Source organism: Parus major, chromosome 1A (assembly GCF_001522545.3).
Source record: "Parus major isolate Abel chromosome 1A, Parus_major1.1, whole genome shotgun sequence".
Classification (NCBI taxonomy): Eukaryota; Metazoa; Chordata; class Aves; order Passeriformes; family Paridae; genus Parus; species Parus major.
In genome coordinates, this window is record NC_031773.1 from 46,719,111 (window position 1) to 46,741,863 (window position 22,753).

The following is a 22,753-nucleotide window of genomic DNA, read 5'->3' on the forward strand; positions in this document are numbered from 1 at the left end:
TTTCCTTCTAGCCCTGGCTCTCCACTTTATCTCTGCTTCCCTCTCTGTGAGCATAGAATGGAGTCAGCAGGCGATTAGAAAGTTCTCTCATGACTTACCTCTCTTGGCTCTGGCTTGTCCCAGATCCCTTCCTCTAGGCTCAGTGATGCTGCCAGAGCACCGCAGGCAAGCAGAGTTCTAGGAGATGCACCATCAGAAAGGCAGCATTAACTAGCAACAAAGCAGGGCTGGACACCAGCAAGGTCACAAAGGGCCTGAGAGCAGCAGGAGCTACCGTGGCTGTACAGCCCTTTCTTAGGATGAAATGATCTGACAAATGCTGGCTGTGGCAAAGCATTGATGATGATGCTCAGTTAAGTGCACAAGGGTTAGGAACCGTTCCAGGTGCTGGCTCAGAGAGGCTGCAAAGAAGTCATTTTTACACCCCTCAGGCACCTTCAGCCGGCTGGAGCCTGTCTCCATCTCTAGAAGGTGGTACGTGGGTGGGGACTTTTCTTTGGAACCACTGTAACTTTTTAACTGCTGCCTTCAAATATTCCTAAGCTCAGCCTGGTTTGCAGCAGAGCAATGGGAGTAAAGAACTGCCAGCACATCTTTTCAGAGCTTTAACTACTTGTACTCCCTCAGAGGGATTTGGGACTATAAACATTTTTTTACACATCTTGTTCTTTTTTTACAGTCCTTGCCAGTGCTGTACAATACACTCCCCTTTCTCCCCGAGCTGAACAGAATACTGAAGCAAATAAAGCAGCCTGCCCCATTTTCCTCTCTGGCTACAGTTCCTCTTCTGGACTTTGGGATTTAGCATCCTTTGCCAAATGCAGTGGGTGAGGAAAACTACATGTTTAATGAAGGAAAACTGCATTTTAACTTGTTTAGAAAACTGTTGCTTCATGGTTAAGTGAAAACCATGAGAAGCCTGACTGCCACAAGTGTGATGGGTGCCTGGGTGAGAGCTTGAGCTGGTTTTGGAAACCCCCCCAGAACCACCAATAAAAGTGCACTGTAACCAGCTGCCACTGCTGCACATCACCTTTTCTGTGAAGCAAATGAGAGGGTACATCTGCTTTTTCTGTGTTTATTGCATTACACTGAAGCAAACCAGCATGTGGTTATTTGCAGTTATTAGCTGATTATTTCACCGAGTCTAAGTAATACAAAGAAAAATAATTAAATATTTCAGGACCCAGTTAGCTCTGAAGGGAGGCTCAGGCTGTTTGACTGGACAGGATGAGTTCCATGTCAGGTTGAGCCCCCCCCGTGCTGCCCATGCAGCGAGACAGCAGTCTCCATCAGCTGGGTGCATTTTGAGTGCACAAGAGCCAGTGAACTTGACTCTTGCTTCATGTGGGAATGCAACCCAAGTAGTTTCCTGGGAGTAACACAGTGAAATCCACAGCCTGAAGATGTTCATCCCTGCCCAGAGGTGTCCAGTGGTGACCACACTCAATGTCGTCATCCCTTGTGCTGAAAGCTGCTCTGAGAAACCAAGGTTGGGTGACTCTCCTGGTTCATGCAAGATGGGACTTTGCTCATGTCTCTCAGATGGTCATTCCTGTACACCACTTCCCACTTGTTTAAGTTCAAACACAAAACAATACTCATGCCTTTTAAATAATGACCTCTACCAAGATTCTGGAGATGCTTCAATATGGTCTCCTTCAGGTCATCCATGAGGATGGAGAGGTGGTAGGTGAGCCAAAGAGCTGCTGGTGCTGCTGGAAGGAGCAAGTCTTTCTTTTAGGAATAGAAATCTTAAAGTCACCATCTTAAAATGTAATCTTCAAGGATGGTGGCCAGAGGAACCCACCTGAAATGCTGAAACTGCGAAGCATATTGGGATTTGTTGGTTGACTTTGATGTATCTGTGGGTTTTGTTTAGCTGTAGAAACTCAGTTTGCTAAGAAAATTATTGACATTGATATCTATATTGTGTAAACCTTTTTTCTTGCCTGTTCTTATTTTTAAATTTTAATTTTTCCAGCTGTGGCTGGGGGCCCAAAAGCAGCAAATCAGTGCTGGCAAGTTGTTTAAAGAGCCTGGAAGGTGCACATCCTCACCAACCCTCCTCTTTGTAGATATTGTTCAGGTGGGTGCAGATTTCATTGGTCACCTTCTCAAATGAAGCTTTGCTGTCTCCGCCAAATTTCTCCTCCATCAATTGTAAAATAATGTCACAGATAATCTAAACAAGGAGAAGAGAAGAAACAACCAGTGTGAACTTTTCTCCACATTAGAGGCATAAGAACTTATATATCTTTAGTTGGGATTCTTGGAGGGCAAAAAGGGGTACAAGAACAATTCACAGCACATGACCTGCAGAGCTTGTAACAGGGCATGGAAAATAAGATGCATTATAGAATTCACAAAAAACTGCTGCTGGTGTTTTTAACTACCTAGTTGTATCTAGTTAATGTTGACTGCACCTGTCACTTAATGTTGGCTGTATAGGACTGATGTGCTTTGTACATCCACTGCAATCCTCCAGGCAGGAGACTGTCCCAAATATTTAGAGGCCATGATCAGCCCCTTGTTGGACACCGATGGAATATATGGCTTGGGGGGTAAGTTTTTCCCTCATCTTTCCTGCTCATTAGCTATCCAGAGTTCTTGCAGTCACTAGGTAGGTGGTATACTTTGAAATGCCAACTCCTTTCCTGTGCAGCATTTATTGTTCTGTGTGCATATTTACTCTGAAAAAGTATTTTCAGCCAGAAATCATCACTTATTTTTCCACTCATTGAAAATTGAGCCCAAATTTAAAAACTGCTTTTGAAATCACCTTCATTTGGAAATAATCTTTGCTAGAAGGTGCCTCTTTTTTGCTATGGAAGGAAGACAAAACAGTTATAAATGCAGTCTGCTAGTGACCTTAGGTGGATCTGGACAAGTAATTTGATCCTGGTTTTATTGTTTCATTATGACAATGCTTGTTTGTTTAATGATGACACTGTTGCTCAATAACAGCTGGTTTAGTTGTTGTAGAAAAGCTCAGCTCCTGTTACAAGATAAAAATACATCAGGGACTGAAGTCCAGGGCTGAAATGCTTTTCTGTATCTTGCTATTAAATGGCAGGTGTGGGGATCATATTGCACTGAGAAAACCCTCTACAGCTCATGGGCAGCTGTGCAGCTCCCACCTGAGCACCACATCACCTGCCTGCACCACATCTGCTGCACAGCTGTTTTCCCCACCAGTGCCAGATGTCTCCTGCCATCTTCCACCATCAACCATCTCACCTTCTACCACCTCCATTCTCTGAGGCATATATATGTATTCCTACATACAAAGCCTATGTTCCTCAGTTCTACCTCTCAAAGGGGAAACCATGTCCTCCTCACAATTACACTCCTTGGGAATAGGGCTGCTCACTCACCCTAAAGTTTTTGGGGTCAATCTTCAGCTGGGTGGCATGTTTCTTGCCGAGTGGGGTCACTATCCCAAGAAAAGCCTCAGAGTTGCCCAGGTGTTGCACCATGTCGTTGATGGCACTGAAAACCTTCTTGCCATGGCCCCTGACTTGATCTGACTGTTTCATCTCTTCAGCAGAGTCCATGCCTTTGAAATGTGTGAAGTAGGACTTGGTGTCTGGGTGCTCGGTAAACATCCTGTTGAGGAATGAGAGACATTCTGACTTGTGGACCAAGCTATCAATGAGACATGGCCACACATTCCAGCCTTGCCTTATGCATTTATGTCCCTTTTCCCCGTCTCTTTATTAGAACAGACACTTCTGCATTCCTTGTTTCTCTGTTGCCTTTTGCACCTGTGCCTAACCCCCGTGCACATAGCAGCCAATCCTCTCTCCCTTGCCTCTCCCCAGGGCATTTCCTTTGCTCATTTGATGTTAAAACCTATAATGAACTTATGCCACTGCTTCTAAAGTTAATATTTTCTCAGTGTTAACGCTGTGTTACTTTCACAGAGAAGTGGGAGCAGGTTCACATGGGGTGACTGTGACAGTTCAATATTCCCAAAGATGCTCTGGACAGCAGATATGACTGCTGTGATACCGGTGGATGTCTTCATAGAGAAACCCTACTATTGGTTTTGTTAATTAACCCCTTCCTATTGTCCACTGCAAAGCCTTCTTCCTGACTATGATGGATTGTTGCTTGAGTATAGGGTACTGCTCATGTAATTTATTCAAAAGTAACACAATTCAGTGTGTTTGAAATTATCTTTTGATCAATTACAGTCATCTTGGTAAAACTTTTAAAAAGAAGCAGTTTACTCTATTGGGTAAACTGCTTACCTATCTGAAATATCCATAGCAAATTCTTTTTTTTCTTTCATTGCATTTCACAGAGTCACAAAATGGTTGGGTTTGAAGGAACCTCTGGAGACCACCTGGGTCAACACCACTGGTCAAGCCAGTTGCCCAGGACCACGGCCAGATGGCTTTTGACTATCTACGCGTGTGAAGACTCAACAACTTCTTTGGGCAACTTGTGCCAGTGCTCAGTTGCATTCAGAAGTAAAAGAAGTCTTTCCTGATGTTCAAGGGAACCTTGTTCTGTGTTTCAATTTGAAACACATTGACTCTGGTCCTGTCTTGTGGCACCACTGAGACGAGCATGGCTCTGCCTTCTTTGCACTCTCCCTTCAAGTTTTTATGTACACATTGCTAAGATTCCTCTGAGCTTTCTCTTCTCCAGGCTGAACAGTCATAGTTTTCTCTGCCTTTATTGGAGAGATGCTGCAGTCCCCTCATCATCTTCCTGGTCCTTTGTTGGACTCTTTCCAGTATGGTCATGTCTCTCCATGTTCAGGGTTTCCCATCCTGGGAAACCCTGGATTTCTCTACAGGCAGGTCTGGGGCTGTAGGACACTAAAGCAAAACCTTCTACGGTAAATTACCCCAGGGAGACAAGCTACTGGATGCTAACAACATTTTATGGCTGCACTTTGGACCCTAACTGTGCTCAGGTTGTGTAGCCTGTAGAAGGAAAGAGCAGCATGTCAGGTGAGGGGCTCATGAGGGTAATCCAGGCACAAGGTGTGATATACAAGAAAGCTGGAGAGAGGGCTAAAGTTCTGGTAACCAGAAATAGTATTTGAGCTGATCCATGCTTATGGAGTGATGGAAGTCCCAGATGAGAGTGGAATATGTGAAAAGTGAACAGAAGATAGGGAAACAGGATGAAAGCTAAGAGAGGAAAGGATATAATACAGTGAAACAGATGGACTGAGGCTGAAGGAGAATCAGAAGTGAAACACTGAGTTTAAAAAGAGCATTAAAAGAGTTTAGAGGTAGATGGAAATAAGGCCCATGTTTTGTTCCTGTTCTCTTTCATACCACACTTTCTTTCCTTTACCTTATGGGTGGAGATATTGTTCTTGTCTCTTCTTCTTTTCCCACCCCCTTACCCCTTTCTTTTCATTTTTCCTTGTGTGGATCGCTCCTCTTCCTGGCAAGGGCTGCATGAAAACCATCAAGACATGCTCCTAAGCAGTAACGCCATCCTTGCTGTTCCTCCTTCACCCCTGAGGGGCAGCAGCTGGATGGGCTCTTTCCTTACCTGACCAGCACAGCTGTCCCATTGTCCTCAGCATCCACATATATCTTCTCCCAGGCACCACGGGCACTTTGCACCTCTGCTTCAGAGAGCGACATGGTGGAGGAGATGTTGGCAATGGAGGCTGCAGCAGGAAGGAGAAGGACAGGGAGGTCCTGGCAGGGTCTTTCTGCTCCAGTTCTCCTCAGGGCTCTCTAAATACTGCCCTGGGGATTTAAGAGATCTTGAAGGGTCTCTTTGTCTCTGTTCCCCTCTGTCACATTTCTGCAGGTTTTAGAGCTACCTAATCGCTTTTAATCAGGAAAGAAACTAACCACATGAGAAGGAGGACTAGCCCTGTAGTCGTAGGTCAGGTGCCAAAGCAAAGGTCTCACCGTCTGAGGAGAGAAGGGAAAAAAGGCAGTTTTCAGTGGGGGAAAAAAAAAGATCAATTCTCTTCCCCCCTCACCTCTGCCAAATCCAGTGCTTGACTTCTCTTTCCTGAAGGTGATCCTTGCCCAAGCACTAATTTTCCTGGTTTTCTCCCAAGAGTGCTGCTGTGCTGAGGGCACTGTGGTGCCTTGCCATCCCCTCTCCCTGGCATTCTTTGGTCCTTCAGTCAAAGATCCTCTTTCTAGCTCCAGCAACTCTCTCCAGTCCTGCCTTCACACCACGGTCACTGCTTTCCCCGCAGCCCTCTTGTTTAACAGGGGCTCACCCCACAGCTGCTCCCAGCCTTGGTCCCATGAGGGTGGGAGGCTGAAAATGACAGCATTGCAGGGATGGTGGTGGCAGCGTGGCACAGCATCCCTGGCCATGGTGCCCTGCAAAGCCACTTCATTTTAGCACTGGCTATAAACGGTGCAGCACAGTCAGGCCAGGCCATTTCACTTTTCTAACCCTCTTGGCTTGCAGCTGCCATCTCTGTCCTATCTCTGAGCCCTGACTGCCTGGGAGAGAGATAAGGGGCCAAAGAAGGGCCAGGGTGGAGCTGCAGACAGCATCTCTGGTCTTGTTATAGTCACAGTCACTTGGAACTGGAGGCAAAAAGTTTTTGTGGATTATCCATGCAATGCCTGGGCTTAACCTCTGGCAGGAATGTTCTGCTTAAGTCCAGGGCACACAGGCTAAATAAGGGCTAAGGGGCTTGAGAAACTGCTGCTGGATGCTGAGGGCAGACAAAACCTCATATTGTTTGGGATGGTTTAGAGGAGGGAAGGAACAGGTGTGAGGGGAAAATATGCAGCATGTGGAGAAAAACCAGCCTGATACCCCAGGGCAGAAGGAAAGTGCTGGCTGCAAACTCACAGAAATAGACTGGTCTTGGTGGGGTTGTGTCCCACTGCTGCTGAGGGAGGCCTCAAATGACTTCACTAAACCTGTGCCCACTTGCCTCCCTCTCCCTTTTTACCACACAGCAAAGAAAGAGCAGTCTGATAGAAACCTGCAAAGCAGACGTGGGTACCCCATGCCTGGAAGAATTCAAGGCCAGGCTGGATGGGGCTTTGAGCTACTTGGTCTAGTGGAAGGTGTCCCTGCCCATGGCAGAGGGGTTGGAACTAGATGATCTTTAAAGCCCCTTCCAATCCTAAACATTCTAGGATTCCCTAGGAGACTTCTCCTCTGCTCTCCCCCATGCTCCTCTGGGGCATTGCACTATGAACGGGCTCCATCCCTTGATATACAGTCAGACATCCTGTCATTGGACAGAAAATACCTATTTTGAGTTGAGAAATTTCAATTGAATTGATTTATTGCCAAGGAACAAACCAACTAACCAACACTTCGATGCCTCACTTCTCCCTGTCCTGTTTCCCCACCCCATGCTGCAGGTTACAGCCAGACCCTTTGGTGAGACCATGGGGGGTGCACAAGCTGGGGTTGGTGTCTGGGTGTCCCTTGCTCTTGCTCCGCCTTGTGCTCAACTGCTCTTGCTGCAGTCCTCATCCTTTTGGATACTGTACCTGCACAGACTTGTCTCCCCCCTTTTCAGTGTTCCCTGCCCTTTTTTAAACACATTTCCATGGAGGCACCCTAATCTTACTTGGTTGGTCCAGTTCTGGGGTGCAATTGGGTCAGTTTTGTCTAGGACCAAGCCAAGTGTCAGCAGCACAGTGCAATCCCTGACCAGACAAAGCAATGATATCTTCCCTCAAGCATGTCACTATGCTCTCTCTGTGACATGCTTTTCTATTCTTCCATCCTCTGGTGTTACTTTTACTGTTTTGGAAAATTATCTTCTGTTTTCCCCTGGCATGATTTGTCAAGTCCTTTTATGATGAACACAATGATCCCACATAAAGTTTTGACATCTCTAATATGTATCATATTAGAGATAGATTAGATAGATATAGATAGATGATAGATAGATAGATAGATAGATAGATAGATAGATAGATAGATAGATAGATAGATAGATAGATAGACAGAGTGAGCTCATATCTAATATACCCCTCAGGGCTATACACATCTATGCTACATCTCAGCAATCTCTAGAAACTGAAACCAAAAAGCTCCAGAAACCTGTTTATTTTGGCCTGGAAATGGAAGAGCTATGAAAAATGAGCTGTTTAATGATGAAGTCATTACGTTCCCACACGTGGGCAAGAGGATGAGTGCTTGGTTTATTTATTTTTCCTCTCCCATGGTTTGTTTTATTATGCCAAAGGAAGTGAATCCTCTCAATCATAATTTCTATTGTATGAAGAGACCTATTTTCTAATATGGGGTAAAGCTCCTCAGGATGTTAGGTTGTTATCCCTAAAGAAGGGAATCCTGGTGTGCAAAAGCCAATCAATTGAGTTGAGACATGATTTTATTACAAATCTGAAGAATAGGCTGCCAGGCTAGGCCAAGCCTTTTCCAACCTTTTGGAAAACAAGCAGAATCCTTCTTACAAAAAAGTAACCAAAAAAGAATCAGGAGATTGGCCACTCACACTTGTGTAACAAAATTTTTAATGTGCATGTGCTGATCTCCGTCCAGTTCATTATCCTATCATTTTCACATATTAATTCCCCTGGGAATGTGTTCTTTAACATTATAATCATCTCAGGTAACTTGAAATTGTCTTTACATCCTGTCACCTGTTGCTAAGTTATTGTTAAACTTTATTTTGTTAAACCTCTGTTGCCGTTTCTACTTGAATCTATTTGAATCATTACTTGTCAAGGGCATAAGGATTTAGAGCATTCTGTTCCTGGGGTTTCTTCATGGTTCCATTACTCCAGCATCCCACTGTCATGGTTTCAAAGCTTAGAGTTAATGTGAACTTTTTGTGAATCTTTATTTTCCTCTGACATCGAGCAGGCAGGGTGAGGCTGGGGAGCCAGATGGCGCTAGGAAATCTGGAACAGAAAGCACAGCCACGGTGTTTGGGCTGTGGCCAAGCTGTTCCCATCTCCATCCCAGCCAGGGGAGAGAGGATGTGCCTCCCACTTCGCTGCCAGGAAACGGTGTCACTACTGCTTTCTGTCAGTTTCCGAGAAATCACATGCTTTAGGCAGAAGGCAGTCGGCAAGATCCAGCCACAGAAGTGGGTGGCACCTTCTACTCACCCAGCCATTTAGGATCCGGCTGCCATCACAGCCCTAGAGCTTATCAATGTCCTGGTTACAGCCACTGCAAACCTCACTGCCTTCTCTTATCCTTGAAACTTGGGGATCTGTGATTTTTACCATAAACAACCCACACTATTGTTCAGTGCGGTTAATCCCCAGCTCAGCAGATGCACCTGTTTCAGAGGATGGCTGCCAGGGGCTCAGCAGCTGTAACTCATTTTCCCACACCCCTGGTAGTGTCAGGCTGAAGGAAGAGCCCCCCATATTGACAGGTTTCAGGGGTGCTTAGCCCGAGACCCTGACACTCAGTGCTGCTTTCACAGAAAGGACAAACACCTGCATCTGCCCATGCTCAGTGTCTGAGGTTAGCAACAAAACCAGCTCATCAAAACCAGCAGAACAAGGAGCTGCACTCACGACTGTCAGTGGCAATGTTTCAAACCTAAAGCCCACCTAGCACATGGGTGGGAAAGGCTTTCCCCGCTGCCACTTTCCCAGACCCTACTTCTCTCTCCCATTCCAGAGCATTGGTGGGCTTGGGTGGAGCTGTATTGGGCTTTCCTCTGGTGAAAATACCAAATGCAAAGGGTAAGAAAAAACCAGGACTACACAGCTTCTTAGGACCTAACCCCCAGAATGGCCCTTACAAAGCGTACCACCTGACATAGTAGAAATGCACACAGGTGTCTGCTGTGAATATTTTTATTGCATACATAACATTTTAAATGTGAAAGCAAAGGCAGTAACTTCAAAATCCCACTTTTACATATCATAGGACATAGCATATATGCAGATTAGTCCTCTGAATGCTGCTCTAGTGATTAACAACATTCAGTACCTGGCCAGCAGTAACTCTAACGCAATCATTCAACTAATAAGGATGACAGTGCTGAGCTTTCTTGCATGGTATCCAGCTAACCAAGAATTTGCATTGGTGGAGGCTGCTGTTCAGCAGAGAAACTTTACATCCTTAGTGGAGGGGAAGAAAGCCAACTCCACAAACCCCAACCCACTCCTCACAACCCCTGAACAATCTGTGTGTTATCAGCATCATTCTGGACCCAAACCACACACCAGGATAAGGGTCACTATGAAGAAAGTTAACTCTACCTCAGCCAGACCCAGCACACTGTAGGTCTGCACCCTTTTCTTGGACAAATTTTGGCCCAGGAAGTCTACACTGTGCTGGACTTTTGCACAGATGATGCAAGCAGGAGGAGGTGATGTAGAAAATAATCATGCCCAAATCAGAGATGCAGAGAGCACCCAGAGCTGGACAGAGTCATCAGGCAGCAGCATATGCACTATTCATATCTGTAAAGTTACAATCTAGCATTCATATCTGCCCAATTAATGAGATCAAACCACCCAATCATTTAATGGAAACAACACTCCCACAGGTTTTGGACACAAGCCCCTAGACTGGTTCATTCAGCTCTCTTGTCTGGGACCCTGGAGCTTTAATTACACAGAGTTTATATAAATGATATTCTGAAGAAAAGAGAAATCCACTGAATGTCACCCCCAGCAGAATTAAACCTGGACTTCAGATAAAGTGACCTGATGTCAGAAGATGTAGCTGCAAGAAGACACCAGGCTAAAATAAACAGCTATGGGCTGCTTTATGTGGAAGTTAGACCCCAGTCCAGAGGCTTTGCATCAAACACAGGTAGGTCACAAATGATTGTATTGGTGGTATGGACTGTTGTGTACAGAGATGCAAGCTAAAAGGACATGAGATAAAGCAGCAGACAAACACGTTATCAGATACAAGAGAAAATGAGGTGTTGGACTGAAAGGGTGGTGGGTGAGGAATGGAAGGAACCAGAGAATCAGACTTGTAGTTATCCTGTGTAAATAGAAAGTTGCATGATGGACTTATTGGTCCAATTGTCTCCTCTGTTGTAGAAGTCATAGAATTGTTAGAATCATAATGGCTGGAAAGACATCTAAGATCTGTTCAATATGAGGAGTAATTATAAGATAAAAAATCTATTATAACTGTCTGACTTTGTTGGGAAGTAACATCAGTACATGTGGCTTCAAATTCAGTGAGCCCAAATTTAATAGCCACCTTCAGCTTGCGATCTTTCCCCAGCCTCGTGTCTGGCGATGGCACTACACAGAAGCCAAGCTGTTCCATCCCTTCCTCATCTACATACCGAGCATTCTGTTTTTTTGTACAATAGAAAGCAAAGACTACCTTTGTTTGATCTGGTTCTGTCGGATAGAAATCATAGTGGGCAACTTCCTGTATGTTCACTGCTTCCCCAATTTCCACCAGTTTACGGAAGACATCTGTGCAATAAATATAGTCACCAGTTTTTGAGACCCTCCGTTTACGGGGATCATGGATAGCATCATCAAATTTCTGACTTATTCTTAAGCCATATGTCCTACAGCTGATTCTTGAGGTAATGATACAGGGATTAATTCCAAATAAAACAGCCCCTTTTGCAATGGCCACCTGGGCCTCCATGGGACAAAGGATGTGATACTTGCTGCTAAAGGCCTGCCTGACTGCATCTCGCAGGATGATGCTGGATGCAAAGCCTCCCACAAGTAAAATGTACTGGACTTGGTCCATCTCAGGTTTGCAAAGAATTTCCCTCAAAGTACAAATGATATTGTTGATACTATACTCAAAAAAGCTTTTCATTTTCTCATATGTAATCTTGATTGTCCCATTACACCACACAGCTCCTGCTGCTTTTTCAAAGAACTGGGAGATGTCCTTCTTGGACTCTGCCACTTTGGTCAAGTTGTAGTAGCAATGCATGTAGACTGCCTCCCTTCTATCAGAGCATTTCTGTAGGCTGAAGTTGTACATCATACTTTGTAATTCAGTAGGGTGCTTCTTTACATATTCATCCCATACGCCATCATTGAATATTTCCTTGAGGAAATTGATGAAGTTTTCATCCACTCTGTTGCCTCCCCATCCACCTCCAGCTGCCTTGTGTAGCTCCTTTAGGTAATGGTCTTCTTGGATCTCATGTACTGTGATGTCTATTGTGCCACCTAAACACACACACACACACACACACATTCACACAAAGAGACTCAATTTAATTGCACTGGTTGCTTTAAAGTACATGAGTTTCCACAGAATTCAATCATCTTCTGAACTCCTGATTCACAGATGTGCTTTTCTGCTGCTTTTTTTCCTCATCCTCACTCTTCTGCTATTGCCTGTACTTCTCTAGATTTCTTCAATTTAAAAATTTAAACTTCAATTGAAAATTTAAACTTTTGTTTAAAAGCCTGGTCTCACAAAGCTGCTACAGTTATTTCTGATAAGAGCTGGATGCTCTGACTTACTCACTGAAGCCAATCTCCTGTCTGATTACATAGGTGGCTGGCTCCTGAGCAGTGGTGAGAAGACTCCCAAGAACTTGTGGTCCTCTTGATGCCTTTTTGCTATTTGTTCACAACCACCATACTGCTCTTGGCAGAAAATTCACATCACACCAAAAAATCTCAGGAAACTAGAGAAATTATTGAGAAGTGCTTCATCAAATATTCTTAATGATTTACTCTCCAGTGCCTGCTATCTCATCTCTTTGGTCACTTCACTGGGCACTAACTACAGTTGCTTCTGGAGAGGAGGCTGTGAGCTCAGGCTACACAGGAGCACGTGGTGCGTGCTGGTGGCTGATGCTGGGACATCGTGCCAGCTGATCTGGTGCAAGGGCAGGACCTCGTGTTGTCACCATCTGGCTGAAAAGCACTGCAGCGTCAGACACACTCCTGCTTTCCTCTTATTTTTCTGCCTGCTTACAGGATCTCATTAGGTGAGAAATAAACATAAAAACCCATGATGGGCACACCAGTGGAGACCAAGCTCTGGGAGCTTTGGCCATATTTTGAAATAGCCATGCACCACGGCCAGCAAAGATGATACTTGTTAAACGGGGAAAATTTTACCTCCACAGTCAACGACGATGTACTGGATCCCAGGGGAGTCTTCAAACTTCATCTTGTCACTGCTGTCTGCCATAAACCCTTCCTGTGGAAGCTGCTTGCACCACAGTGATGCAGCTTCTGGCTCCAAGGCAATGATCAAGTTCTTAGAGAGCATGTCAGAGATAATTCCTGCCTAAAATCACAAGAGAGAGGAGTTAGTTCGAGGCAAGGGTGTGAGATTTCCACTGCATGAACACCACCTGCTAAGGAGACTGTTCTCACCCCATCAGCTCATGCAGGAGTGCTGGTTCTAGCACTGCTGATCTCTGTGGGGCTCATTTCTACATGGCAGTGGTGGGAGAGAGCAGAGCTGTTGTTACTGCCGTTTGGGGACATCTTCTCCCTCATCACCCTCAATGGGGAAGATTTCTCTGCCCAATGGACTGAAATTTGAAATACAGGTTGTTTACATACTGAGGAGCTCCTTTGCCTCAATGGGCAAAGAAACCTCCAAAGGTTATTTGTGGAAATGGAGTAACCCCTGCTTTTACCTCTTTTGCTGCGAGACGCATGAACTGCTTGGCACCAGCACTCCATATGGCTGGGACAGTAAGGACCCAGGTGATCTCCTCTGGATCGTAGACAGTTTGGAAAGAGGCCTCCTTAATGGTATTCAAAGCATGTTTCTTCAGGTAGCACAGGCTTTCAGAAAAGACTGTCAGAGCAGGAAGCGTCTTTCCATTGGTGGCTTTCAGCTGCATGCCAGCTGTGACACTCTACAAAAGAAAAGGCCCAGGCTCTCTCTCAATTGACCCATCCCCTTCACACCAAGCACTGCACAACGTAAGACACCCAGACACCCTTGTCTCCAAACCTGAGTAAACTCCCAGCACTGCCTTTACTACTGTGGCTAAATGAGTACAAATGGGACAGGTCAACTACCAAACTGCTTACCCAGAGTGCCTGTGATGCAGCAGGCAAAATGTCAATATGGTTGACAATTCCCCTGTTTCTCCTAGGCCAAATTTTGTAAAGACCCTGTAGATCCTGTGGATTCCTGAAGATACAGTGGGGAGTGATTCTGTAATGAAATTTTTCTTCACCATTTGCTCCTCAGATGCAGAGAAATAGTTCTGATCTAAAACCTCTCTCCAGCTCCTGCTGAAAGCAAATGAGAACCAACTGCTCCAGAGGTGACATTGTGACAGACCATATCATTCCCAGCTGTCCTGGGGAGGAAAATCTTCACAGAAGCCTCCCTTCCACCAAAGAGAGGACATGGTGCTTTTCCTGGGTGTGGCCTTGTGCTCTGATTTATTCTATGCTTGAGAGGCCCTGGGGGACCCTGGAGCACAGACAGGAAGGCCTTAAGGCAGCCTGGTGTTTGGCTCAGCAAGCAAACACAGATAAAGCTGTGAACTGTTCTGATCCAGCACAGAGCCTTCAGAGAGAAATCTGAAAAAAGCCACTGCAGGCTTCAAAGACAGCTGGACATCCTTGAATTAGCTGCAGAGTAACATTTCAAGGGAGGGAGAGCTAGGGAGAGCTGTGTAACACGGGATGGGATTCGAGATAATCCCAAAACTGCCCATCCCCTCTGAATTACAGGGAATTTCACTTGATCCCTGTAGGAGACACTTTCTGGGGACAGTCAGAGACACGGCAAAGACCTCTATAATCGAGTTAGGTGTTAGAAGTTTATTTCAGGGCGTGGGGTAGAGAGAGAGAGAGCCTGCTATGAGCCAACAGATAGAGCTCAAGGCGGGCTCAGGGAGAACAATACAAAAGAGGGTAAGATACGAATACATGAGTTTAAGACTTAAGATTGCTACGAAAGAGAGTTACAGAACATAACAGAAGTGAGAGAGCCGGGAAAAAGAGATAAAGAAGAGCAGGAAAGAGCAGCAAGAGAACGTAGTAAGAGAAACAAGAGAAAACAAAAGAACTAAGAGTTAAGAGAGACCAGGAGAGACCAAGAGTTAAGAGAGACTAAGAGTTACCAAGAGAGACCAAGAGTTAAGAGAGACCAAGAGAGCAAACTCTCTTTTACAATTACTTATATAATCTATACATATGAATATTCTATTCTTTCACTGACCAATCTTTCTAAGTATACTAATACAGTAACATTTGTGTGCAACCTATAGAAATCACTATTTTTGCATATTTTTAGTTATCTCAGGGTCCTTCAGACCTTTCCTTATAAGGCTGGGATGAGGGGTCTCAGCTTGGTTTTATTGCAGGAAAGAATGTGTTCTGGCATACCAGCCCGGTTTCTTTGAATTATTCAAACCGTGCTATCATTTGTATTTCTTCCTTAGCCTTTCTGGCTACAAAGTCATATTTATAATTTCTTTCTAATTCTACCTTCCCAACAGATCCCTGTTTCTTGTTGAGGACTAAAGCAAGGAGTCCCAAAGGGAGATCAGTTTCTCTGTCAAGCTCGGGAACAGCACAGCTTTTTGTTAGGAACAGGTAGTGGCCTTCACCCAGGGTATGCAGTCAGGTTGTTATTGTCTTTAGACAAATAAAAAACATCATAAAGGAAGGACCTGTGAAGCTTTCAGCAATTAAAAAAATAAATAATTTCTTCGTTTGTTCATCAAAATTCATCCTCATCAACCAGATTTACTCAGCCCTCTTCAGGAATTCTCTAAGCCCCACCCCTCATGTAAATGAAGAGCCCCAACCCCCATTAGTGGTAACTTGCCCACCTACCGTGTTGTACAGCTGCATCTTGAAGTTCTCGAAGAAGTACCAGCTGTCAGCTTGGCTGGAGGGCAGGCTCTTGTACCTCATCACAGCATCATAGCCAAAACATTTGAACTCCTGCTTCTGGTTGAACAAAATGCACGTAGGCGTCTTTGGGGTCTTGAGCCCATGCTCTACTCCCCAGTTAACCTGCCGGATTTGGTCTGTACCTGAAGCAAGAGAAAAACAGTACCCACTGTAGGATGTGCCAAAATCTATAGCAACAACAAAGACTGACTGGCTGGCCATGGCCACTGCAGCGCAGAGGAGCACAGCTCTGGGAGCAGAGAAAGGGTGAACCGGGATGGGACGGGACTGAAACTGAAAGCACTGATATAGCACAGGGAGGGGCAACCTCCCCTGCTTTTATTGGCTAGAGAGAAATGTGACTCTAGACATACTGTAAGTGGTAACTTTTCCTGTAAAGAGGCAGGGCTTCCTTCTGGTTTTTATTTAACAGCAAAGTGCCTTTGTTAGGGAACTTTCTGCACTCCCAACAGCATTGACAGTCCTCAGGGCTGCCCACTCATTTCAGCAAACATTTTTGGCTTCTGCTGTAAAGGCATGAATACACCAAATGTTTCTGACTCCAGCAACAGAAACACGTGGAATACAGGCAACGATTTTGGCTCCACAAGAACAGAAATGTCTGATACACCTGATATTTCTGGCTTCACTCGAGGAGCAATGTGGAGTACATACAACATTTCTGGCTCCAGAGGAATAGAATCACAGCACACACACAATGTTTCTGGCAACAGAGGAACAGAAGTATTGGAAGGTCAGCACGAGGACACTGATCCCAGCAAGATGACTGCACAAAGCAGCAGGTAGGTTACACAGGGGGTGTCTCTGGGTAAACTTCTTTAATTTCCCTAGGTCTGAAAATTTCTAGGAAGCTTCCTGAAGGGTTGCATGAGTGCTGAATTGCAAACATTTTCTGACTGTGAAATCTTCAGTAAGAGCTCTGTTTTCTACTTCCTAACCTTTCCAGCCATCACAGAGATGGTTACTGTCCCCAAATTCAGCTCAAGAACAACTCCAAAGTGTGAGGCAGACCTTAAAGTGGTGCAAGAGGAAGAGAAACTAGAAAGAACAGTATAAAGAGTGTGACAAGTTCTGAGATTTCATGGCTCTGACTCTGAGCTCATCAATTTTGCAGGGAAAGGCAGACTAAAATGTAAATTTTTTACTGGATTGTTGACTTTAAAGAAAAAGATGGTGTGTTCAGCGAAAGACTGAAACTGAAATTGTTTAACTGGAAAGGAACCAATCCAAGTAAACAAAACCAAAATATACTTCAGTGGGAGGGAGTGATGCTGAGCTGGAGGGGCAGCACAGTCCCTTGCAGCAGCAGTGCAGCCTTCTATTGGCATAAAACAAAGGTAAAGCCTCATGCTGAGGCTTTCTCTGACTTCTGGTTGCAGGGACAAGCTTGGTCTCTGTTCCACCTGGATCCAAGCTGCAGGAGCACCTTAATCTGGGACTGTCTCTGTACAGTTAATAGTTGACATTTGGGATCCTTGTGAGGAAACAGGACACAGAGCAGTTGTACAAATAAAAAATTACCTTGAGAACACAGAGCTTTGTACTCCTCTATTAAAAAAACCCACACTTCTAAATTGCAGAATTGGTTTTAGCAGAACAGTTAAAGAACAGTTACCTGCATTTGCTGTTCCCCACTCTCTGCAGGTCTGGGTTGAGTTTGTTTTTCAGAAGCTGTCCTCGTATCTTGCCCACTTTATCCAGAACTAATGATTAGTCAAACTCTCCTGGTTTTGGCATGCCCTGGCCTGTGGAGTCCTCTGAGCTGTATCAGGCATTATCTGGGAGAGTGCTAACTCACTTGTGCCAATCCTGCGCCCCTGCGCACCCTTTGTCCTGTCTCTGATCTGCTTGCGGGCATGGATGTAGCCACGAAGGCCCTGCACACAGGACTGGCTATTATAAAGTACTTCTTTTGAGGATGTGTTCTTACCACCCTTCATTGTAAGAGTTCCCTTTTTTTTTTTCCCTCAGACATACATCTGACACCTCACAGAAGCCATCAGCCTATGAAGACCAGACTTCCAACGTGAAGGAAATGCCTGAAATAATGGACGAGATCATCAATAAATACAAAAAGGAAACGTTGCAAATGATGGAAGAGGTGAACAATAAACAAAAAGAGGAAATATTTGAAATGATGAAAGAAATGGACAACAAGAACACAAAGGAAAGAGATGAATTCCTGAAAGCAATGGACAACAAAATAATGTGAGAGTCCAGTGACCAGAAATGACACTGTTTAGTGTGGCCTTTGACAGTGAACTGTAGCTGGTGCACACTAGGGTGGCTGGGACAGAAAATTACAAATCAGCCAGACACAGGGAGGGCTCTGCATTAGCAACAATTTTTGCCCAGGCTGTACTGGGAACCCAGGGCCACTTTACAGAAGCTGTTGGATTTGCACCATGTAACGTGCAGATCTTACACTTTGGGAGTATTTTATTTACACTGTTGGTATTGACTCACAGAATCACAAACCACCCCTCTGGCAAAGAACAGCCTTGACAAGTTTTGGTCTCTAGATTTCTTTTCCCCATGGGCTGATCGGAAATTGGAGGGAGGAAGTTTAGCTTGTGCATTTTTTAAATACTTTATTGCATACTTGCCCACTGATTGCATTGTGGTTTATTATTTCTTTCTTTCTTCCCCTTACAGATGGAAAAACGATGAGATCAGAAGTTTCTTTGACACTATTTATACTCACCTTCTGGATTGTCACAACAGGTGGTGTGATTCTTTATATTAATAATCATTGTGAGAGGGGGAAATCATGATGATCCTCACAACCATACCTCTGTTTCTTCTGTTGTAGATAACTTCCCACTTGATTTGAGCATAAATTCTGGGTGGGAGCTTTTAGGGGAGGTGTTCAGCTCCCATGGAGTTTTTCCTGGATGCTCTTGCATTTTCCCACCTCAGAGCTTTTTTCCTTGAATTCAGATTATTCAATGGAGGCATGTCCACTGTTGTGCCAGTGTCCAAGTACAAATAAAGAGATCTCACAAATCTGTTTCAGAGCACTTCCTGGAAGGGCAATCCAAATACATGAGGAGAAAGAGGAAAATAAGATGCTGAAAGAGAAGATCAAAAAACTAGAGGCAAGGTAAAGTATTTATTCATATTTCAGACGTAGTGTGTGTTTCTACACTGAAAAGCCACATACTTCTTGCTTTCTCCAATCCTTGGGGACTCTGTTTCTGACCAGACAGCCTAGACACCTTCTCTCCAGACTTTCAACCTGCCAGCATCTCTTTGTAACTGAATTCTGGAAGATGGCATGGGTTGTTCTGCAAAGGGAAGAAGACATTCTCAGGGTAACCAGTTAAATAAAGACTAAAAGAAACCAGTCTACAGTGACATCATCAACATGCCACTCTGGTCAGATTCTACTGTGATCATGCAAAACTGAGCTGAGAAAGCACTATTTTCCACAGAAAAGCTGCTTGCCAGCTATATAATATAAATGAGAAGTGCACTGTAGAAAACATGGGATTCATGAAACAGTTTCATAAGTAAAATATTTACATTCACTCATTATTTCATCTTGACTTGGATACATTTTTTAATATCCTTCTTGACCTAGAATCCAAGAGCTCTTGGCTAAAGCAATAGTCATGCACCAACACTCTGAGGACATCAATGACCCTTCACGTTTGTCTGCTGTGCTGGACAGATATGAGCTGCTCCGGCTACGGGAATGGGAAAAAGTCAGGAGCTCCATGTCCCACCGTTGGACATATAAAGAAGGCAGCCGTGCCATTAAGGTTTGTTCACATCCATTTTCTCCATCTGATTCTTAATCAGATCAATATGATGTAGCCATATAGCAGCCTTTGAGCATTTGTATTTTTGTATCAGACAGGGTTGGGGCCTAAGTTTAGGTCTCTGATTTTCCAGCCCAGCTAGGCCTGTGGAATTCTGTAGGGATCAAAGTGACAGTGACCTTCTTCCTCCTGCCTTTCAGAAGGGCACACACACTCAAATACCAGTCCCATCTCTTGCACCTGTTAAGCACAAGTGGGAAAACAATATGATTTGCTTATGTTAGTGCTTGAACTGATAGTTGGGAGTCCTCATTTTCATGTCTTACTCACTGCTGTGATGCTGGAGAGATCTGAAAGAAAATACCAAAGTGGTATTACCTTAAAGGACGAGTCTGAGATGAGGCCATTATTAGCATTGATTGTAATGATAAGGCCCCACAGATGCTGAAGGATGGGCTCCAAAATGCAAGCAGCTCGATGAAACAGTTTGTTTCCCAGCTATTGAAGACATATTTCAATCAGCAGCCCTACAATTTACTCTAAAGCAGATGTTTTCTCAGCACATGCTTTGCACACTGCACTTCTATTTTCACTGTGATTGATGCTGTAATCAGTTCTTGTTTTTGCACTGCAGAAGCTGTTTGATGCCTGTGAGAAAGATATACAACAGAGAACAGATGCCATAATTAAAGGTTTTGACATTCCACAAGAGAATAATACTTTGACCAAGGTATTTTATGTTTCTGTGTAAAAGAGCCATCAGCATCTACCATTCATTTAGAGGTTTGCTTCTACTAAGGGCACTGCTCAAAATCTGTCAGCAATGACACTGGATAACTTCTGAGCTGAGAGGGCTGGGTGTGTAGAAAGCCAAGCTCTAGCAACCCTAGGTATGAGAGCAGCACTGGATAAAAACCAGGTCTTTCTAAGAGTTAAGCTATTCCACAAAGAAGCAGGGAGCTGGACTTGAGGATCCTTGTGGGAGCCTTCCAAAATTAAATGGTTCTGTCCCATGATACACAGCCACACACTACATATCTGAATTGTCCAGCTGGATGAGGCACACACGAGTGCAGAAAGCATTTTCAAGCCCTGTGTTGCTTTTATGGGACCTTCCTCCAAAGCCTGAAATGAGTGACTTCTCTGTTACTGATTGACCCAATATGAGAAATAAAACTTCCCAGTGCTTGCCTTACCACACGATAACAGTCTGATTTGTGCTCTGATTGGTCTGTAGGTGATGATGCAAGACATAATGAAGCTGCTCAGGCAACGCTATCGCGAAAATTCAGCACTTTACAAGATTGTTCAAGTGAGTAAAGATACAGCCCAGGAAACGAGGCAATGGTTCAATTGTCTGTGCAGCTTGTTGTTTAAAAAATGAGAGGTCTCCCTTCTGCATGAGGCTGTTTTCCACTTGTGGCCAGGTCCTTCCAGCCGATATACTCCCAAAATATTCTCAAGTACATGTAACCTTGTAAGGGAGGTACAACAGGACAGGCAGGGTTGTGCCCCTACAAACAAAGGCACAGCCCTACTGGGCCCAAGCAAGGAGCAAAGAGCAAAGGGCCAGTGGTGGTGGTCAGGGTCAGCCACAAACCAGTGACCACTGGGCAAGCTCACAGTGACCAGCCAGGTCAAGACCAAGCTGAAGCTGGTCTGTGGGTCAGGACCACCAAGACTGGGCACAGGCATCCCACCACCACAGCTCAGTCAAGCACCTAGCCACCACTCAGCTGCTGGGTCAATTGGTGGGTGAAGATGAGGCTTCTCATAACTCCTTCTCACACCACCCTTTCTGCCAGCGTGGCTGCTGTTGTAGGAGTTGAATACAAGGTCATATTCTCGTGCTTAATCTGAGCTGACCTGGATCACAGGCAGCCAAACCCCTGGGAAGGCAGAGGAAAGCATGCAGAGGCTGTTGATGTGCACAGAGCCCTGACACCTGCTATCCACATGGACTAGTCTCTAGTGGGCTTTTTTTTTGTGAAGATATGACATATCTATAGCACAGATATACGAAACTTCCAAAGAGGAGCTTCCTCCTTTTGCAGCTTGCTGGGCTTTTCCAAGAGCTTCATCTTACCAAACTCCTTGCAGATCTCTCTAGGAGGAAATAGAGAAAGGTGCTGGACACTTGGCACAATCCAGAAGTCAGGACTTAGTAAATAAAAGAACCTTTAAAGTGACACTGGGACCCCTGCATGTCCCATTCGAACAGTACCAGCAGCTTTGACAAGTGAAATTCTTGAGTGCTTATTTCCTGTGGAGCAGCTGCACAGAATGAGAGCAGGGAGGTAGCGTAACAACACATCAACATAACATTACAAAGCTTTGAAAGCTGTTCTCATTTGATTTTCAGGAAGCTGCCATTAACACAGGAAGTGGAAATGAAACACAGTTCTTGCTGCAGTGCTGCCAAATTTATTGTTTGCTGCTTCTTCAGGACCCACCAGTTAAAGCTGACTGGAAGATGGACATACAGTATTTAGAGCACGTGGACAGGAAAGATGCTGTGTATTGGAAAAAAACATCATTTCTGTGGCCCATAATGAAATGCGGGGAAAAAATTATTGTGAAAGGTGTAGTCTGGGATTAAGGGAGAATGACTTGACAGTCAGGCTAATTACTTGCTTAGACATAAGAAGATGAAACTTTTGCTCTGAAATACTCTGCTTTTCTTTCTCTCATGAATTGCCTACTTTTCAGAGCTAGTAATTAGACATCCCCCATACGGGACACTTAGGATAAATCATCATTAACAAACCTGTATTAAAAATTGAAGCTATTCCAATTGTCTCCTCACCACTCCTCACCAGTGCCACGTGCCTGTTAGCACTCAGCTGCTTTCCCACATCTGTACAATTTACCTCTCCCAAAGTCCTTCAGCTACACATGTGCTACAGCTCTGGGCCAAAGAGCTCTAAAAGTTGTATTCCATGGCATAAGAGGGATGCAGTGAGGCAAGTGCATGTTTATGTGATTTTGTGTGACACAGTATTCTGTAAGCAACTTAAGAACAACCAAATAAAAAGAGACTTTAAATTCTACTGTGTGCCTGCCAAGTCCTTTTTTCTCCAGTTTTTCTTTCTAGTCCTTCAGTTTCCTTGGCTGCCCAAACTCCCTGTGATTTTCTCAATGGGCCTCCAGAAAGAAAGGGAGATTTCTGTGCAGCTCTCTGCAAGTAAATTGCTTTGCTTCTCTCAAGAATTCAGTATTCCCTAA

General features: G+C 44.5%; 3 protein-coding genes across 6 annotated transcripts; 1 reads left to right on the forward strand and 2 right to left on the reverse strand.

Annotated features, from left to right (window-relative positions):
• Positions 1-1,062: 1,062 nt before the first annotated feature.
• On the reverse strand, positions 1,063-5,882 carry LOC107204322 (cytoglobin-like). The gene is made up of 3 exons (XM_015627223.2): positions 5,524-5,882; positions 3,378-3,609; positions 1,063-2,185 (listed from the first exon to the last, which is right to left on the reverse strand). Exons 1-3 carry the CDS (start codon positions 5,616-5,618, stop codon positions 2,057-2,059), a joined length of 456 nt encoding a protein of 151 aa, XP_015482709.1. The 5' UTR covers positions 5,619-5,882; the 3' UTR covers positions 1,063-2,056.
• A 3,863-nt stretch (positions 5,883-9,745) lies between these two features.
• On the reverse strand, positions 9,746-18,785 carry LOC107204317 (heat shock 70 kDa protein 12B-like). Of its 3 annotated transcripts, none has more exons than XM_033514257.1 (5): positions 18,557-18,785; positions 15,684-15,886; positions 13,517-13,741; positions 12,987-13,158; positions 9,746-12,080 (listed from the first exon to the last, which is right to left on the reverse strand). In XM_033514257.1, the coding sequence occupies exons 2-5, from the start codon at positions 15,762-15,764 to the stop codon at positions 11,020-11,022; spliced, it is 1,539 nt and encodes a 512-aa protein (XP_033370148.1). In that variant the 5' UTR covers positions 15,765-15,886; positions 18,557-18,785; the 3' UTR covers positions 9,746-11,019. The 3 variants fall into 3 exon arrangements, with proteins under 3 accessions (XP_033370148.1, XP_033370147.1, XP_015482696.1); XM_033514256.1 differs by lacking the exon at positions 18,557-18,785 and adding an exon at positions 17,380-17,707; XM_015627210.3 differs by lacking the exon at positions 18,557-18,785 and having other exon boundaries at positions 15,684-16,006.
• Positions 16,106-22,578, forward strand: LOC107204320. 2 transcript variants are annotated; one of them, XM_015627218.2, is made up of 8 exons: positions 16,114-16,546; positions 17,736-17,972; positions 18,420-18,488; positions 18,781-18,867; positions 19,348-19,528; positions 20,163-20,258; positions 20,766-20,840; positions 21,891-22,578. In XM_015627218.2, exons 1-8 carry the CDS (start codon positions 16,281-16,283, stop codon positions 22,125-22,127), a joined length of 1,248 nt encoding a protein of 415 aa, XP_015482704.1. In that variant the 5' UTR covers positions 16,114-16,280; the 3' UTR covers positions 22,128-22,578. The 2 variants fall into 2 exon arrangements, with proteins under 2 accessions (XP_033370151.1, XP_015482704.1); XM_033514260.1 differs by lacking the exons at positions 20,163-20,258; positions 20,766-20,840 and having other exon boundaries at positions 16,106-16,546.
• Positions 22,579-22,753: the final 175 nt, after the last annotated feature.

Coding starts and splice junctions, on each gene's coding strand:
- LOC107204317 (XM_015627210.3), bottom strand. CDS start 15,965: ATGGCCAGCCAGTCAGTCTTTGTTGTTGCTATAGATTTTGGCACATCC. Junction 13,742..15,683: donor AGATGCAGCTGTACAACACG/GTAGGTGGGCAA, acceptor TTTCTTTTGTAG/AGTGTCACAGCTGGCATGCA. Junction 13,159..13,516: donor TGCGTCTCGCAGCAAAAGAG/GTAAAAGCAGGG, acceptor TTGTGATTTTAG/GCAGGAATTATCTCTGACAT.
- LOC107204322 (XM_015627223.2), bottom strand. CDS start 5,618: ATGTCGCTCTCTGAAGCAGAGGTGCAAAGTGCCCGTGGTGCCTGGGAG. Junction 3,610..5,523: donor GGGACAGCTGTGCTGGTCAG/GTAAGGAAAGAG, acceptor ATTCCTCAACAG/GATGTTTACCGAGCACCCAG. Junction 2,186..3,377: donor TTGACCCCAAAAACTTTAGG/GTGAGTGAGCAG, acceptor CTCCTTGTTTAG/ATTATCTGTGACATTATTTT.
- LOC107204320 (XM_015627218.2), top strand. CDS start 16,281: ATGAATACACCAAATGTTTCTGACTCCAGCAACAGAAACACGTGGAAT. Junction 17,973..18,419: donor GCAATGGACAACAAAATAAT/GTGAGAGTCCAG, acceptor TTCCCCTTACAG/ATGGAAAAACGATGAGATCA. Junction 20,841..21,890: donor CACTTTACAAGATTGTTCAA/GTGAGTAAAGAT, acceptor TTTGATTTTCAG/GAAGCTGCCATTAACACAGG.